A 19,892-nucleotide genomic window follows, 5' to 3' on the forward strand; every position below is an offset into this window, starting at 1 on the left:
TGGAGTGTCAGTCACTCATCAACAGCTGAAACTATCATTTACACCACAGGAGGCCTGAGGGGAGAGAAGGAAAAGCGCTCTCTGTCCTGACAGGAGGAAGAAGGGAGAGGAGGAGTAGAGGAAATGTGAAGAGGGTTTCAGCCTGTTTGGCCATTTGGCTGTCAAGCATTAAGTGGGTAAAAGGCAATTCATCACATTCTGGTTGGGTCTTCCTCCCTTTGTTATAGTCAAAACAAAATCTTTTAGGGAAGCGCTCAAACGAATAGCAAGAAACGGAAATATATTATCAAAATAGTCAGAAATCAAGGGGATAAAAAAAAAAAAAGTATATCCCCTGCAAGCCCTCAATTTGTGCATATAGGGTGTTAGATCCGTATCAACTAGACACATTGTTAACTAGGGTATCATTTCAATTTTAACGATTGAAATATACAAATACCATGAACCAAAATCAACAGGCTAAAGGACACTTACACAAGGAACTTCTTCCTATGGTTTATAAATACCATAGCAAAAGCAACTAGACCGCAGGAACTTTTCCCAGGAACTACGGACTTTGGGGTTGTAATCAGTGTGTTTTGACCGCAGGAACCAGGGTCTAAATGAAGTTCTGCGTAAAAATTCCCCCCTAAAAACATCCCTGCTCACGAGGTAGTACTTTTCAAAGTTCAGGAACTTTTGGGGGTGGGACTTGGGTGCTGAACATGCTGATTGGTTAATTTCACGCAGCATTTTATTTCAACCACCACATATAAAAGTCTGTTGCAGTGCGTGCAGTAAGAGTTGAGTGCTATTCGACCAATGGGCTGACGACGAGGTTCAAGCTTTATTAAGCTTATATGCGGAAGACGAAATCCAGCAGGAACTGGAAAGTTGCACGCAGTCCTACATCACCGGACTAATTCACGGTACTTTAGACGGCAACGGGAATGCAGACAGCAATAGGTCTGGGGGAAAAAACAGTTCCTGGGGCAAATTGTTCCGGGTAATTTCGGTGGAAACAGGGCTAAACTCATATCCATTTCAAGCATTACTAAAGACAAGCAAAGAACAAATAAACAAATTAACAATCGCACAAAAGAATACAACTCAAAGACACGACTGAATTAAACTGTGTTTTAAGATTTCAGGTATTCAGGTACAGAAACTGTAATCAAATGAAAAATAACACTGCACTTAAATAACATTACTTATCGTTAAAGTGATAGACAATTAGCATATAGTTTAGATTGGCGGTATGGTTCTGTTCTGGGCAAGAACTCCCTGCCTAGCATGGATAAGAGCAGGAAGAGCAGTGATAAACCCCCCAAGGGTAAACAGAACAGAAGCAACTATGTAATGCTGATATCATTAATGTCAATATTAAAATGTACAACCTAATTCGTGAATTTAGTCCGATTCAGGGGGAATCAGATGCCAAATCCGGACTGACGAGGGGGGGGGCTGGGGATGGAGGAGGGTAATTGGCTCCGGAGAAACGCGATAACAACTGATAGTACTGAAGGAGCTTATATATTCATGCTGTGATATGCATCGTATTGAAATGATCAGCTGACAGTCAGCAAATGTGAGCTTGACTAACGTGCTCTGCCAGAACTAACGATATACACCATAAAGTGGGCAGCGGGAATGTTAGGCTGAGGTCACTTTAAGAGCTAATGCACAGATCCAACATACTGTTACACGTGTTTTCCTTCTCAACTGTTAACATTCATTTAAGACATAACCGACTGTTTTTACGAAGATATTGACATTTTTGTGTGTACTTGTCCGTTCAAGTGCAAAAAGATACAGAGAAGAATTCACACACTTTAGTAAGTTCAGTATCGCGCGCTATACAGTATGAAGCGGCTATCTGTGCGCACAATTTAGATGCGTGTGCAGCACAGAAAACAGCGTGCAAGTCTTCTTGCGCTTGAAGGGTTAAAAGTCATATTAAAATGCACACAAAAGGAATTGATAAGATGAAACTAAATCTAAATTTTATAACAAGTATCCAATTCCAGAATTGTATTTTTTTTTTCGTGCAATGCAAGTTTTCATGAAGAGCACTACCCACAGGGCTACGCTTCACAGCTCTGCACTCAAGCACAAGAAAACATGCTTCGTTTTCCCAGAAACATGATCTCCACTGTGGAACAGCACCACAGGGCGGAGTACTTTCTGTCTTCTTTTAAAAGCAGTAATTTATAGTGTCTCAGGTAGTCAACTCTTCCCTTTACAACAAACACCTTTTCATTACAAAAGGAGGATAGCGAGACAGCAGCGAGGGAGAAAGAGAGATAGAGGGGGAAGAGGTATTTTTGCATAGCCGGAGGGTACAGATGGCAGCTATTTCACACCTCCAGCTCTGGAGTGAACTCAAACCTACTGTGTTTATTTAAAGCCTCCACAGTCGGCCAGAGCTGAAGTGACCGCTCATTTTATAATGGTGGTAACTGTAATGCAAGGCATTCAGAAGTCTCCCGGGAATGCTGTATTTCCGAAATCCAAAAGACGAGGATGGCGCTACGGAAGCACGTTTGGGCCTGTGAGAGCCACAGGCACTCGCTCGGCTGGAATGTTGCCAAAGGACACATTTTTCAGGGTTTTATTTCAGCTGGTGTTTTTTTCAATCCGTTTGCCTTTTTTTACTCTCTGTCTATGACTTGAGCGAATGAACGTCCTTAGGGTTTTAAATGGCTATTTTGGACATGAGGTGGAAAATGGAGAACAAATGGTATCCAAGTGTAAACTTCCACAGCTCGGAGTAGAATGTTTCCCCCATGGCACACAACTGACATACGGCATATTGCAGATATGAATATGGTTTGAGAAAGTGCATATAGCCATACAATCATGTTGTACAATATCCACAGATATCAAAGTCTAGCTCATTTTAACGAGGACAAATTGTGGAGTATTTTACTTGCTCTTCAGAATAACAACAACAATAACAACAACATGAAGAAGTGTGTTTGATATACTACTATATATATATATATATATATATATATATATATATATATATATATATATATATATATATATATATATATATATATATATATATATATATATATATATATATATATATATATATATATATATATATATATATATATATATATATATATATAGCCTATTAAGGATGGTGTCAATTTCAAACCAATTCAAGCCTAATTTAGACCTAATAATAATAATGTTTACAAACAAGAGAATCGTGCAGAACGGACTTCATTCAAAGACTATGCAAGCACGGCTTTCACAGGACGTTTCAAGGTGGTATGTTTTGTTTTTGTTTCTTAGACACTTTAGTTACAATGTTATACGCCATATAATTGTGATATTTGTAGGAAAACTATGGTAATCCAAACAGTAATCAACACCTTTTTAGCGTATTCTGTGGACATTAAATTATTATTTAAATGAGAAACATTATGACTTCACAAAATTCGGAAAAATCATGTTGTAGGCGTTCGTTGTAGTTCTTGAAAAGGGGATTCTGTTAAATAAAATATGTCCCTTTGGAGCTTTGTAACCTTGCAGATGTTTTTTATGCTCAAAACGCAAAATTACACACTTAACTAAAGTTGAAACAGTGAAAAAGCTTCAATAATGTTCAATTATATGAACAAATCTTAATGGTACTATTGCAAAAGACAAAACAAAACAGCCCATTTAATTCAAGCTCAGACAGAGGGTGGAAAACAATCACACCTGTTTTTGTTGAAAGAAAGCTCCATTAAGTGGATTAAAGTGGGACAAAATAGAAAAAAGCTGTCATAAAAGTGTAGGATATGGCCAATTTAAAAGCTATTTTAGGGAGCATAATTGCAAAGTGTCTGAAACATGGTTTATTGTTGACACGTCTTCAACTGCGACTTGATACAACAAGAGTACTATAAAAAAAAGACTTACCATCATCTTGGGTGGCTGGTCTGCCCTGGGACTGAAGAGCCTGAGTTAGGAGTACGGAGATCAGCAGCAACATGGTCTTCGTCGTCGTCGTCATCATCGTCATCATCATCATCATCATGGATTCTCTACATCTGAACTGCATCCAGCCCGGCTCGCCATAAAAACAGCTAGGACATCCACACTGTGTGAGACAGAAAAAATTAGAAAGCGAAGCAATTAAGAATATTTATCTATAGTTCCTGGTATGTGAATAAATGTAAAAACAATTGATCACAAAAAGAATATTTATCTATTCACAACTAATTACTGAAGACAACATATTGAGCTAACACTAACAGTTGATTTTTTAACTGTATCAAAGAAAAATAACTGTAAAAATGTAGCCATTCGCTCTTTATTAATGTTAACGCATTAACTAGTGAGCCCTTATTGTAAAGTGTTACCTATTGTTCTTTATAATTATTTTGCACTTTAATCTGTTTTAAATATTTTTTTACTTTATACATTTTTGTGTATTGATTTATTGTATTTAAATGTTCGGTTCTTTTTTTTTAATAAGAAAGTTATTAAACCTGTTATAGTATGATAACACTTTTTTTGCAACTTGTTGTGATTAATTGCTGAAGTTATCATCACGGTATACGGTATTATCATGGTTATAAAAATTTGATATATCTGCACATGCCTAGTATGCTGTGATAGAAGTCGTATTCCTATAGGTAGATGTGATCAGCTGACAGTCAGCTGATGCGGGCTTGACAAACGTGACCCGCCAGAACTGACGCTACGCTTGATATCCTCACGATTGCAAAAGTAACTTTTATTTTATACAACAGTTCAACAAACAAAAGGATAATATTAAAGGATTAGTTCACTTTTAAATAAACTTTTGCTGATAATTTACTCACCCCCATGACATCCAAGATGTCAATGTCTTTCTTTCTGCAGTCGAAAAGAAATTAAGGTTTTTGATGAAAACATTCCAGGATTTTTCTCCATATAATGGACTTCAATGGGCTCCAAACGGTTCAAGGTCCAAATGGCAGTTTCAGTACAGCTTCAAAGGGCTTTAAATGATACCAGACGATGAATAAGGGTCTTATCTAGCGAAACGATCCGTTTCTGCGAGAAACCGAGCAGTATTTATGCTATTATTTTACCTCTTATCAGATGAACGTGATCATCTCTGAGCTCAGCCATAACTTCCGCTAAGTGAGGTCAAAATACGAGCGTGGTCATAGATATATCGATCGTAGATGCCTCATTCAACTGATCCGTGCAAGCGCTAATGAGGCATATACGTATACATCCATGACCACGATCGTATTTTGCCCTCACTTAGCGAAAGTTATGGCGGAGCTCAGAGATGATCACATTCGTCTGATAAGAGGTAAAATAATATCATAAATACTGCTCGGTTTCTTGCAGAAACTGATCGTTTCGCTAGACAAGACCCTTATTCATCGTCTGGTATCGTTTGGTATCATTTAAAGCCCTTTGAAGCTCACCTGAAATTGTCATTTGGACCTTGAACCGTTTGGAGCCCATTGAAGTCCATTATATGGAGAAAAATCCTTGAATGTTTTTTATCAAAAACCTTAATTTCTTTTCGACTGCAGAAAGAAAGACATGGACATCTTGGATGACATGGGGGTGAGTAAATTATCAGCAAAAGTTTATTTAAAAGTGAACTAATCCTTTAAGTGATGTTCATTTTACACACATATTGTCAGTATTTGCTCTATTTTGCGACCAAATAATAGTTCCAACAAAAAGCCACAGCAGAAATGCAACACAGCTGTGTTTCATTAACAAGTCTGTGGCTTAGAACAAATATTTCGTGAAAATCACTGATTCAATGATTCATTCATAAATACAGCTACTTGCTTCCCATGCTTGCTTCATTACTGAATGAATGGGAGTGATTTACATGTTAAGTCAATGCAAAGACGAGAATAGACATTCTGCGGATAATGGACAACTTTGGCGGATATTAGCATTAACCAATCAGGAGCTTGCTCTAGCAGTGACAACAATGATCATCTGTATGTTATAAAATCATATGTGGATACCCGGAGCTGTATGTACTTTATAGAAACAGGAATAAAAAAGATCTTGCTTGCAAGAAAGTGAGTGAGGAGGTCGGACAGTCTGGTAAGTTGTAAAAATCGCTCTTTACTCAATTTGAGCTATACATAGGGTGATTGGGACACTTCGCCATTGAGATGATTTGGAAAAAGTATCCCAATCACACTGAATTCACCCTATTGAGACTACAAGCTAGTTAAAGCCGGCGTATTGAGCTTATTCGCCGTATTTTAAAACAATCCATGTCAGCCATTTTGCAACGAGACGAGCCGACTGGCAGTAGCCCCTCCCATGACACGAATTTGCGTCTGTTGTGAAGTGAATTTCACGTGCGAATGAAGTGAGTAAACTCAAAATGTTCAAGCGTCCATCTACACACGAATAGCGCAATTTATTTGCCTCTGGTGTGAATGCACCTGCTGGCTGTTTTAGTTTAATATTTCAAAGAATCACTTCGTTTTTATAAATCTTTATTGAACTAGACTGGATAAACCCAGCCCGATTTGCTGGAGATTTGATTTCGCCCTGCAGCTCAGGCTGGAAACCTGTACATATTTCTATCCTGCTTCTGAAACAAATTTGCGGGGACCAATCACAAACAGGCTTATCCACCTGGCGCGCTATTGGCGGGTTTAGCACGATGACGGATAGAGAAGCGACAGATCATTGGTCTGATTGGTTGAAGGTCTATCCAATTGCGTACAGTCAATTGAACTATGCCCGTTGATCACGCCTCTTGTGCAGTAGAAAATACAGAGCAGACATCCCAGATCAATGTTCAATCTTAAAAGATTGAGCTTGGTCTGGTGATAGCCAGACAATTATTGAACTTTTTTATTATTTAAATCATTATTAAATGTTATAAAGGTATATATAAAAAGGTGAAAAAAATGCACTGGAAAGTCAATTTAGGGGGAAATATTGTCCCTTAATGGAAAAGGTGAGTGGAAGAGAGGGGGTACGCAGAAGGAAGGTAAATACCTCAGGGGGTACTCCACTCAAAAAAGTTTGGAAACCACTGCTTTAGAGTAACTTGTACTGAGGAATTGGACAAATTAACATCAGGGACACTACGGACATGACAAAATTAATCTTAAGCCTTAATAGAAAAGAATCCCTGACAGAGAATTCCTGTAAGACTCAATAGAGTCACAGAAACCCCTCTGATGCTCGAGCAGCACAGTTTTTTGTAAACAGCCTGATAAAAATCCCAATCCATTTTAGATGTAACCATGAAGCAGACGAAAACTTTGCTGTATAAGGTCAATACTGGAACAGCACGTCCTTCACGAACTCAAGGATTTTAACCACAGACTTTTCCACTACAACATTGTGTCTTTAATGAGTTTGCATCAACAAAAATCACAGTAAGCTAACGTGGTACTTTTTGTTTTTTATTATTATATTAATGCAGGGCTCGACATTATATAGCATAGCTTAGCATACATCATTGAATCTGATTAGACCGTTAGCATCTCGCTCGAAAAAAAAAATGACCATAGTGTTTCAGTATTTTTCCTATTTAAAATTTGATTCTTCTGTAGTTACATCGTGTACTAAGACTGACGGAAAATGAAAAGTTGCGCTGCGTAATATCATTGTGCCGCTGAACCCATGGTACGGCAGCAAAGTTCCTTGATTATTACGCAGGAATGAAAGCATCGGTCATATCGGTCTAGAAAATCGCAACTTTTAATTTGCCGTCGGTCTTAGTACACGATGTGACTACAGAAGAGTCAAGTTTTAATTAGGAAAAATATTGAAAGTCTTTGGTAATTTTGGAGTGAGATGCTAACGGTCTAATCAGATTCAATGATCTATGCTAAGCTATGCTAAAAGTGCTACCGCCAGACCCGGAGATCGGCTGAATGAATTAAAAAAAGGTAAAACTCAACTGTTTAATTCTAGGGGAGTTGGACCTATTGACTCTATGAGCCTATTTTCAAAAAAAGTGGAGTGTTCCTTTAAGGTGGCCAATGATGTGCTGTTTTTAATTCAAATGATATTAAATGATATTCAATATATTTGAATGTCCCTCCAAAACACTCTTTCCCCCGGTCACGCTCACAAGGAAGACGACCGTTAAAGTGCTTCCAGAAATTGCTCTAATAACCTCATTTCTACCTCATCTCTTCTTAAGGGGGATTTTTAATTTTTGTTTGATAAGTACATTAGATATTTTTATTCTCAAATCAACTTTGTCTAGCATAGTTTTACTGTAAATTGAGAAATGTTTTCATATGGCAACGCTGTCCCACAGTGGAAAAGCAGTAATGCATTTCCCCATTGGGATTTTTTTTACAGTAGCATCAACAATATGATTGTAGTTTTTTATTTATTTAAAGTGTTTATTGTAGTATAGTTGTGTTTATGTATAAGTAACTTTTCATCTTTTCAGAAAATGAATACAGCAATATTTTACGGAAAGGGCAGAAGGAAGAGTGCAGAGTTAGCTCTTCCATATGATGAGAGCGAGGATGAGTTAGCCAAATTATAGGGAACGATGGGGATTAAATGATAGGGATCAACTTATTTTTGGTTTCCGTGAGTCAAGTGTATAAATCTATCAATTTCTAAAAGAAATGGTCATTTAAACTGAAAAGAAAATCATAATTTTATAGAAAAACTACTTTGACCATTCTCCATTGTGGTACAGCGTTGCAATGTTTCCCTAAGTAAATGTAGAAATTAGATTGCATTAACCTTGACATACATATTTTATAGTGAAAAGAACAGTTTCGAAGCGCAGTTCTGCGCGAGGTCACACCATCTGTTTGCTCTTACAAACACACGCAGTAAAACACACAGAAACACAAACACAGTCCTCCAACCCTTCACAGATATCTGTCAACTCTGTGCTGGTTTAGACCCCAGCATGACCCCTTCATGCCATTTGTCCTACTAGCTATCGGAACTCCTCATTCAAACATCATTTACACATTTCAACACACCCCACTACGAGTGGATTGGTCTGAAAAGAGCGGCGTTTCACAATTCATCTGGCAGATGTTTTTTCTTCAGAGTGTTTAGCTGTGGTAATTTGCGTGCCTTTGCTTGCATTCAGGATTTTGCCTCTAATTCACAAATGTAAATAAACTGGAGGGAAAAATCTTAATATGGTTAAAGCGAAAAAGAAAGTAAATACAAACCCTAGGCTTTTTAAATTAACTAAAAGAAAAAACTCCTGGCGAGTCAGGGATGTCGTGAATGGTTTTGAATTCTCTAGAGAGATCAGCGTCATGCCTATTCAAACTAGACACACACCATTACATTTTTAAGCCAAGTGCATTTTGAATGTAACTTCTGTAAATATTTAGGATTAGACCAAAACTGTAACACTACAATAACTTATCTTACACATATATCAGGACGGTTCTAGCACCCCTGCTAAAAAGTTAGAGCATATTGCCCTTGAGTCTAATATTTTGTAGAATAATGCGATGCAACGTCTATCATCTTCACAGCTGCTCTAATAAGGACGAGAAATTTGGACAAACGCCAAGAAATGAGATTTGATACACGTAAAATTGTTCCCATAGAGTTTGGGTTGGTTTCATTTTTCAAGCTATGTCTGCAGCTGGTACAAACCAGAAGAACAGATGATTGGAGAAACGGGCGAACGGTTCAGAGGTGTTGGACTCTGAGCTTGTGCCAGTCCTCAGACACTTACAACATGCCAATAATCATCCCCAGGACGAAAACATGCATTAAAAAGCTTCCCACACACATCAGACTACATGGAAAAGCAAGAAAACAAAGACCAACTTATGTGAAACTTAGTGTAACACAGTATACAGTGCAGACGAGACATGACAAAACCAGGAAGCTTCCATTATAATCAAGGTGGCATGTTGTAAATAAGAGATTTAGGCACTATCTTATTGTAGTAATGAGAATGCAAAAAAAAAAATCTCAGCTTGTTTTGGATGTGTAGTAGAATATTGGCTGCAATATATGGAAGCTTGTTTCCGCCATAGAATTAAAAAAATAAAATAGGTAATTTTGCGACTTTTTATCTCACAATTCTCTCTCAGAATTGTGAGTTATAAAGTCAGAATTACGAGATAACGAGATATAAACTGCAATAAACTTGCAATCGCTGACTTTAGATCTCACAATTCTGAGATAAAAAGTCACAATTATATATTAAAATGTGTTTTTCTGTGGCGGAAACAAGCTTCCATAGCAATATTGCATAACACAATCAAGGGAAATGTCATATATTTCTAATTTATGTTCTCTACAGTTTTTTTTTCTTCAAAATTGCAAAAGGCAAACAGTCCATGGGAAACTCCCATCAGGGCAGGCGAGCTCAGAGGAACTGGATACAATGATTTGCAATAAGCAGTGTTTCCCCAAGGATTTTTTTTTCAGGGGGGGTGGTAGACCTCCCGAAACTACTAGTGTCGCGGAGCGGGAGTGTTACAGTAAAATAGTAATCAAATGTAAAATATCACCGCATAAAATGATATGTCACTGCATATAAATATAGATTAATCCTTATTACAAGTTATTCAGTCAAGAGCAGTGAGTGATTTTTTTGTCTTTTGTTATCTCAATATGTATATAGCCAATGACGATATTTTCCGGCTTTCCATGTTTTCACTGTTATACCTTAGGGGGCGACGAGCACAGAATCTCCTGATCAAAACACAGCAGCAACGCGCGATATCATATGTTAGCAGATGCATATGTAAAGTAACGCGATCATCAACATTAAACAGCATATAAATCAAAACTGCCCAATGTTATTGAATGAAATTTCAACCCAGGACGAGCTATAGGACTGTGAAGCTTTGGGGTGTTGATGAACTCGATCTACTCCATCTGTGTTTGATCATCGTTCGACTTCGGACGTAGTCTTTTGCAAAATCGTGATTTTCTCAGCTTTATGCTCAAAATGTTGCTTTTTCATGAAACTTGTGTTGATTAAAAAAAAGAATGTATGAAGCTAGAATAAAACAGAGGGTCTGTTATTATTTTTTTTATATATTGCATGTTTAGATAGTCATACAAGATATTCTGTGGGCCATGAAACTTGTGAAAATGACCATAAATGCTGATGGTGACTGGCAAATTTCATGTCAACGACATAATCGACTATGTTTACGATGATACACACACTCAACAAGACATTTTGATATAATTTTGTGTGAATATTCGCGCGCTGTGAGATGCGTGGCCATGCATATGCGTGTTGTTGCTGCGCTTTGCAAGTACCAAACTGAGAGACACACTTTTTCGTCTATGCGCGCTTGAATATTTAAATTGGCGAGGCTTAAAAATGCGCAAATGATCAACTTCCGTGAAGATGCAGCATTAGCTCGAGTGTCTTTCACGCTGGCACTGGACCATCAGGCAATTCTTATTGTCGACCGTAATGACAAATAATTTTTGTCATTCATTCGGGGGGGCGGGGCAGTGGGTTGTTTTGGGAGGGCGGGCCACCCCCCCAAAACAATGGTAGGGGAAACACTGAATAAGTATCTTTAAAACTTCAGAAAACATGTTAGCTAAACCTTAGTTCATTGCTCTTTAAAACACATGCTCATTTTTTGAAGCCATGGAATAGTGCACATGCTCTGATACATTATTGTGGATAACATGTTTGAATCTAACATATCATCATATTTAGGGATGCACCGAATATTCGGCCACCGAAAATTTTCGGCCGAAAATGGCCCAAAAGTGCACTTTTGGTTTTCGTCCGAAAGACTTTTATCACCGAAACAACACGGCCGAAATGTTGTGATGACGCAAACAGAAACCGCGACCTGCACGTGCTTGTCTGAAGCAACATATTTGCGGTGTGGACGTATTTCAGTATATCTGAGAAACACCCACGTCTGCTCTATGCACAAGCACTGACAGCGAGATCTCATGTTCTCGATGAGAAGAGGACCAGACTTCACTGTGAAACCGAACGCAATCTTTAACAGTGGGCATGTTTTAAGCGCGGAACACACTTCAATCTGGCGGCGGGGCGCGCGCGTGAACGCGATCATCTGTGAGCGCGATCGATCATCTCTTCCTTAAGAATAAACATGAATGAACATCTAAGGTGTGTTGAGGATACATTACAACTTACTGTCACATATCATATGTGGTGTAATCGCTCAATCAGTGTCTCAACGGCGGAAAGACCTCAATATAACTGCTGTAAACTAAACAGTCATGTAGCATCACATTTACCTCAGGCAGTCATTCAGTGTCCACATCTGTTAGTTCACTAGAGAAATCAACTCTTTCACTAAATATATGACCTATATTAGCCGTTATATTCGTTATATTCTACTTAACCTGTTAATGATATATTGATTATTTCATGCATGTTTAAATAAAATGACAGACACTGTGAATAAATGATTATATTTCAACAACGAATTGGATAAAAAACTATTTTATAATTAGATTTAGAAGTTATTGCAAAAACTGCCTTATGTGAAGTTTACATGTTTGTGTACTATATTATTTGAGTGTTGATTATTAGACCTAAAAATACATAGCAACTGAATTTATGCTATTAGTTTTGGCTCTGTTGTTAACCTTTAATATTAATGTGCAAGTAAGGGCTCCCTATATAGTTTAGAGCAATATATTCAAAAAACTTTTAGTTATAATTTAATTCATTTAAGGACAGATACTTTTTTTTTCAGTAAGCCAATACAAATAAATAAAAAGCCATTTTGTAAAACTGCTGTCCCGAACCGTCAGTTGTGTGTACCGCTACACCCCTATTCTGCAGTTAACATATGGGCTATGGCAGTCTTTGTTTTGATACACTATTATGTTGAAGGCCTACAGAGAAAATAGTTTTATCTTTAAGCAGTTGCACTTGTTCTGAATGCACTTTCTTGTAGTAGTCCTACAGAGAAAAATTTTAAATGCACTAGACCTAAATGCACTTTGTTTTTATGAGAACATTTAATTTTATAACCTTTCTGTAGGCCTGTACATTATTATTTAATGTACAAATGAGTGAGATCAAGTTAAACATTTTAGTTTGAATTTTATTTTATACTGTGCATTGTTGCAATGTGCTAAATAAATATTGGCATTATTTGTAATTTATTTATTCTTTGAAACTTTAATATTAATTTATGCAATTGCAATGCCTTGATTTTAGTAAAGTTAGTACACAGTCATAGCCATAAATGCAATGGTACTAATAATTGCCAAAATTTATTTCGGTGTTTCGGCTTTCGGCCTTGGTTTCCTCTTTTTCGGTTTTCGGTTTCGGCCAGGAATTTTCATTTCGGTGCATCCCTAATCATATTCTCTATCTTCATGACAATTTCTTATCCTCTCCAATATTGTATCCATTAAATGTTTAAAAAAAAAAATCACTTTTACCAAGTACTAAATTTGAGTAAATCTGTGCTAATTTTCTCTCTTTAGCATCTTGTTTTCTCAGTGTAGTCTTTTTACTGATGCAACAGCTCAAGTTTGCAACTTGGCTGGAATGACTAATGTACCCTGAACTAGTTTTAACTGTTAACACGTTTAATTAATATGCTTTTGAGGAAACACAAAGGTATAGTTTGAGAAAATCACAGGGCAGAAGCCTTAGTTTATGAGTAAATTACTTGGCTGAGATTACGCTGATGTAAATGTTTTGAATAATTTTTGAAACAAGTTCCTCTGTTTACGTGAACTATTTCTAAGTAAAACAAACAGCAGAACAAACATTCAGCTGATTATATTTAACGTCTTTCCACAGTGTTCACTTTGAGAGGGAAAGACGAGCAGACAGCCGAGAGAGAGAGCGAGAGAGAGAGCGAGCGCATGGAATAAAAAGAAATAGGCCAAGTCAAGTGGAAAGAGAAGTTAGTACCCTAATTAATGAACCCCGGCATGTTTTTCTCTCCCTCTGATCATTGGAGGGGAACATGGCGAGAGCATACAGCAGGCCCAGCTCATTACCGCTGCCTACTACTGGAGCGGAACATTCCAGAGAACAGCATCGGTTTGTGTCGGAGACGGGACGCCTGACCTCACTCATTCCAGTGCCGGTGGGAGCCAGAGCCATAGCCGGCCCACCAAACCAAGAGTCTCCAGACTGCCACTCCATGGGGAGGCTATTAGGGCTATGCTGATGAACTTTACCTACAAAACTCTTAACTGTTCCCTCTTTTCCATCTTGATTTTTCCTATCTCTTCTCTCTGCGCCCTGTAGAGCAATTTGTCCGTTTAGGGCTACTGTAGAAACATGGCGGCGCAAAATGACGACTTCACTGTAAGGCGACCCGCGGTGTATGTAGATAGAAACGGCTCATTCTAAGGTAATAAAAACATAACGGTACATTATGTAAGGTCTTTACACACCACTGAAAACAGTGTTATGTATATTATATTGCATTTCTGTCAATAGATCCTCATAATAACTAGAGGTCGACCGATTCATCGGTTTTGCCGATTAATCTGCACCGATAGCTGATTGGTGGAACAATCGGTTATCTGCAAAAATCCACACCGCTAGTTTTTCCGTGATGCGTCCGTTGCTGGAGCGGCTGAGACGGGTGCGCTGTCATTACACAGTACGAGAGCTCTGAGAAGGGCCTGCTGCTATTATAAAGCACGAGAGTGGCCTCTAGAGGCGAGAAAAAAACCTCACATTCGTTTACATTCACACGTGAGGCTGCTCGCTGCACGGAAAGCACATGCTGCACGGAGAGCGCCCGCTGACACATCAGATGCGCGTTTAAAACACGACAGCGAAGCGGTATGAATACAGAACACTACAGTACTTGTTGCCAAATCGTTATAAAGTAATTCATTTCTTGACTAGATGCTGCATTAACAGGTAAATAACAGCAGTGTGTATGTTTGTCGTCGAGGCTGAGAGGATGCTAACAATAGCAGTACCTCAAGCAGTGAAAACAATGTGATAAAAACACACGCAAGTCCGACCCAAATGTTGCATATATAAAATTAGTGATGTGAGAAAGCAAACTGTATCGTCATGCTGCCGACAGAAACATAAACAAAGCAGAAAAGCATTCGTATTTTATTAGATAATCGCCTTCTAAAAATTTTTATTTTATCTTGTAACCTTGGTTAATGCACTATGAACTAACATGAATGATCAAGGTACAATATTGCTCATATTAATACATGCTGTAAAAATGTATGCATAATGCATATAGTTCATGTACACTAACACATCCTTGTTGCATAGGGACTTGCATAGTGTTACCTATGATATGAACATGCATGTTTCTGGGTTATAGGTAAAGAAACAAATTTGACCTGTAATATTTAAAGTTTAAATTATTTTCTGAAGAATTTGGTCTGTTAGAACTTCTGATTTTAATATTCATATTTATACGTTTTTAATCTAGCACATTTTCATGAATGAGTACTGTTTGTTTTATTTGTTGTTATAAAATTCAGCACTATTTTACTTATGTTTTTTTTATCCAGTATCCATTTTAAAGGGGTGGTAAACCACGATTTCACTATTCTAACTTTAGCTAACGTGTAATGTTGCTGCTTGAGCATAAACAACATCTGCAAAGTTACAACGTTCAAAGTTTAAAGCAAAGGGAGATATTTGCTTTTAAAGAAATCAGTTTCTAAGAACTACAGCAAACGGCCAGTAGGCGACTACACACATTCCTCCAGGGCTTGCTGACATCACCAGGCTCAATATTTACATAAACCCCTCCTCCGAGAATATTAAATAAGGGGGGGTGAGGCCATTTTGTATCGCGGCGCTGTTGTGGTATAAGTTAGTTAGGCTGGAGTGTTGTTGCCGCGATGCCGAGGAAACGCTGTTATTTTCATCCGGATTGCAGGTCTGGGGTACTTGCTCTGTTCAGCCTTCATAGGGACAGGGGTGCGTTGCAGAGCGTTTAACATACAGCATGTTATATGCACGTGTGTTTGAGTCAGCGAGGAATCAGGCGCGCGCGGGGCTCCTGCAGCTAAATAATCCTACATCTAACAGAGGAAAACATCCACCGTCTTCGCGATTTCAATGCCGGATTTGCACAACGTCAGCTGCGTGAAAAAAACACTGCCGGTGCGTGGATGCACGACGCGCGCGCTGCACATTTCACGGAGGACAACACAAACTTCGCGAGTTCAATACAGGATATGCACAACGGCTTGTCCTGAAAGCTGGATTTACAAACAGAAGCTGTTCACGGGCCACAACCTGTAAGTCTGATTTATTTTTCATCGATGTGTTTTCCTGTAATAGGTTGTTACAGGATGACAGCGCTGTTCTGCAAACCAGTTTGTTAAATGCTCATTCATACTTAACGTTATCCGACGAACACCTAACATTACAAACACTAACGTTAAAATCTCAACAGCAAACTTGGCATTAGTGTAAATGATTCTTTGATTAGAGCTTTTATGTATTGTTTATCTACAGGCATGCTAAACATGGTTCTGTGTGTGATTTGGCTAACTTACTAGTTAAAGCCAGTGCTTAGTGTTTGTTTTGGGTTAGTTCTTGCGACAGATATTTAGCTGTAATCATTCTAAAAATACAAAAGTTAAAGTGCCATTCAGTAGCGATCATTATAGATCCGCAGTCTTTACTCTTGAGGACTGAACAGGTTCTGCTCGATCATCTTCACTCAAATGTTCTGGGTCTGATTCGAGCTCATATGGTTTTATTGACGCCGTTGTTTCTAACACTGACCAAAGCACAGCCTCCGGTAAAGGTAAGGGGCGTGACGTTTCCGACATACGTGCACTAGGCGGTTAGCGAATCACAACACACTGGGCCAGCTAACCAATCAGAGCCCACTGCGTATTTTTGAGGGACTGGCTTCATACATCCCGGAAAGCATCAGACCGTTTTACAAGGAGGGACAGAGCAGTGTAGAATAAAGGTCAAATATATGAAAAATAAGGCAATTTTTTTTAAAACGAAGCATGAACACATGTTACAGTGCACCCCACAAACACAGTCAAGCCTTCAAAAGAATGTGTTTTACCACCCCTTTAAAAACTATCAGACGATTAATCGGTTATCTGCAAGTGCGGTCCAACCTAGTTATCGATATTGGTAAAATCCACCATCGGTCGACCTCTAATAAATACTACACACTGCACCTTAAATGTACAGATCTGATCTTTTGCCCACATCCGATTTTTTGGCCCGCCTGTTTACGTTCACTTCAGACATGACTGGCATCCGATATCTGTGTTTACATTAATTCCCAACCAAACTGATTGTTTGTGAAGGCTTTACTATGCACATGGTTTTAAATGGCTGATTTATTTGCCAGCATGTACAAAAATACAGCCGTCATGGATGTTTGACAGAACTGACAGGAAAATGACAGCAATTTTCAATTATTTTATCTAGCCTACAACTAATTCTATCTAGACTTCTGAAAGTGAAATAAAGTAGCGATGTAAGACTACATTTTTTGAGTAACGATGAAATAACGAGAGAGGGGGGGGGGGGGGGGGGGGGGGGCACAAGTCAGTAGCCTTAAGGCCTGTCCACACCGGGACGATTTTCACGCGCATTTATCGCCAACGTTTAATGCCTCGTGACTAAACAAAGGGCGCCAATGTGAGTGTGCACACCGACGCGAAAAACGCCTGCCGTAAAAGCGTCATTTTTTTAAAAACGCCTCGGGTTTGTTTTTTTATTTTGACGCGCCGCGTTAAAAACTGGCCGACCAATGAGATCGCGCTTTTGTTCACGTGCCTGGAGCTGCTGAAGTGACAGTAAAACACGACTTGGTGGCGCTCACGCACAAAACGGTCTTGTCGAGCACGCATTGATACGACAAAGTAGTAGTAAGTAGAAGAAGCTGAGCTGCTAATGCTGCTTGCCAATTAGTAAAAAGTGTGTGTGAATGGTTTTGGCAATAGACATAATATGTCTATGGTTTTGGCAAGCACGTAAATACTGTCTCTCTTCTTCTTCTGTGTGACAAGCGAGTGTCAGAAGCGTAAAGTGGCGCAGCACCACCTTGTGTACCGGGAGCGCTATCTACTGAATGTGCACGTTCACTCGGCGCATCGCCAGTGAAAATCGCTTGGGTGTGAACACTCAAGACGCACCGAAAAACGCTGACGATAAGCACGCGCGATATTCGTCCCGGTGTGTACAGGCCTTAAATAGTGAAGCTTGTTGGTTTAATTACAGCAAAGTTATCACCTCATTGCTGAGAAATATAATGTAAACATTCCAGATTCCTGATTTCTAAGACACACTCTCAGCGTGTGGTCTTGCGTCTGTCAGAGCAGAAAACGAAAGCAGCTGCTTCTCTGTATGTTTTCCGTCGTCTCCGGTAATGTTTAGATGTAAATTGCATAAGCAATTTTATCCATTAGATCGAAAGATCTGAAGAAAAAAAAAAAACATGCATTTTCCCACCCATAGACCCTCCCCTCAAAGAAATCAGAACAGAAGTGGCTGAAAGTGGACAAAAGACACGGAATAAAACACCAGGTGTAAACAAGTATTTGTCTGCCTCATCTACGTGATCCAATCGACCAAAATGCATCTTAATACCAGGTGTAAACAAACAGGGCCTTTGTTCTGTCACAGATGTGTTGATGTAAACAAAATAAGGCATTGGACGCATCTCTCCATCTTGAGGCCTAAACTCTTCCTAAAGTTTCATGCTAAAGCTCTCAGACAGTTGTGTAATAGTAACTTTCCTTTTAAAAGTGCTGGGCGATAGTTTACTGTGCCAGCCCAGCCCTGCCAGCCCAGTAAATTAGAGGGCAAAGAATTCCTCTTCTCTCCAAACTCTCAACAGCATACTTCCACCGGAAGAACACCCACAGCACAGCACATCTTTTCTCCTTCATCCATTTGCTTCCTTTCATTTTCAAACAACAGTGCATTTAACTATAAAGTGGTCACTACAACATCACCACAACAAACCAAAACGAGTGTTTGGGACCGTATGCGAAACATGAATCCTGGCACAGTAAACTCTGACTCAAATACATCCATTGATATCCAGCATTCCACAGCAGACAAGCTTATACTGCACTGTAAACCAGAATAAGTTGGCAAAACGAAAACAAATTAGGCAATCAAAATTTAAAGATAAGTAAGCAGAACCTTTTTATTTCGTAATCATACATTTTAATTGCTCTGAACTTGAAATATTTGAGTAAGCATACATTTAACTCTAACATACTGTAATCTCACAATTTTAGTGGAAGCTTGGCTAGCTTTAACTAGCTAAATTCAGTAAATGCCACCTTGCTAACTGGTAACACAATGTTTTGGTAGCATTAGGATAGCTGAATGAAGACAGCAATATAACACATTTAACATAAATCTGTTCTCAAACTAAGTTCATGCTCCTCTTGTCATTATGATGAAAACCCTACAAAAAACAACATAACAGAAACTCTTCTAAACTAGCATAACAAAAAATTAAACACTACTAAATGTCCAACGTTAATCATGCACACAAAAAAAACATAATATAACACTTAATTTTGTCATTTACTTTCCGTTTTGAGTGTCATGGCAAAGCATGCTGGGAAATAGAAATCCCACCCCAGTTTTGGTTAAATTTAAGTTAGTCTAAATTAAAAGAAACAAGTTCATAAAACTCAAAACAATTAAATAACTTAAATGTGTCCGTTTTGAGAACTCAAAAGAAAAAGAAAGTTCTAAATACTCATAAATGGGGCTGTGCAATATTGAAGAAAAATGTGATATGCAATACCTAATAAATAATGCGATATTCAATATGCTATACGATATTGCTTTAAGTGTGTAAAATCCATTAAATTATATTAAAGAAATACTTAAAAACTGAGAAGAATACCATTTGTGTGTTTCACATTCTTTCTGGGAAAAGAAAGCATCGCTAAGACTTCTGAAAGTGACCAGAAGGATTTTAGAAAAAATGTCTCACAAATCTGAAAATATAATTAACATCAATGTAAATGTAATGCCA

The 19,892-nt window shown here is 38.4% G+C and overlaps 1 protein-coding gene across 2 annotated transcripts in view; it reads right to left on the reverse strand.

The window, feature by feature from the left end:
- fgfr1a (fibroblast growth factor receptor 1a) overlaps window positions 1-19,892 on the reverse strand; it is a 65,842-nt gene that overhangs the window by 42,368 nt on the left and 3,582 nt on the right. For both annotated transcript variants that reach the window (XM_079827750.1, XM_079827749.1), the window contains exon 2: window positions 3,901-4,081. In XM_079827750.1, the coding sequence (XP_079683876.1) occupies window positions 3,901-4,042 (142 nt within the window). In that variant the 5' untranslated portion in view covers window positions 4,043-4,081. The remainder of the gene's footprint in view (window positions 1-3,900; window positions 4,082-19,892) is intronic.

This window comes from Gobio gobio (assembly GCF_949357685.1).
Source record: "Gobio gobio genome assembly, chromosome: 10".
Classification (NCBI taxonomy): domain Eukaryota; kingdom Metazoa; phylum Chordata; class Actinopteri; order Cypriniformes; family Gobionidae; genus Gobio; species Gobio gobio.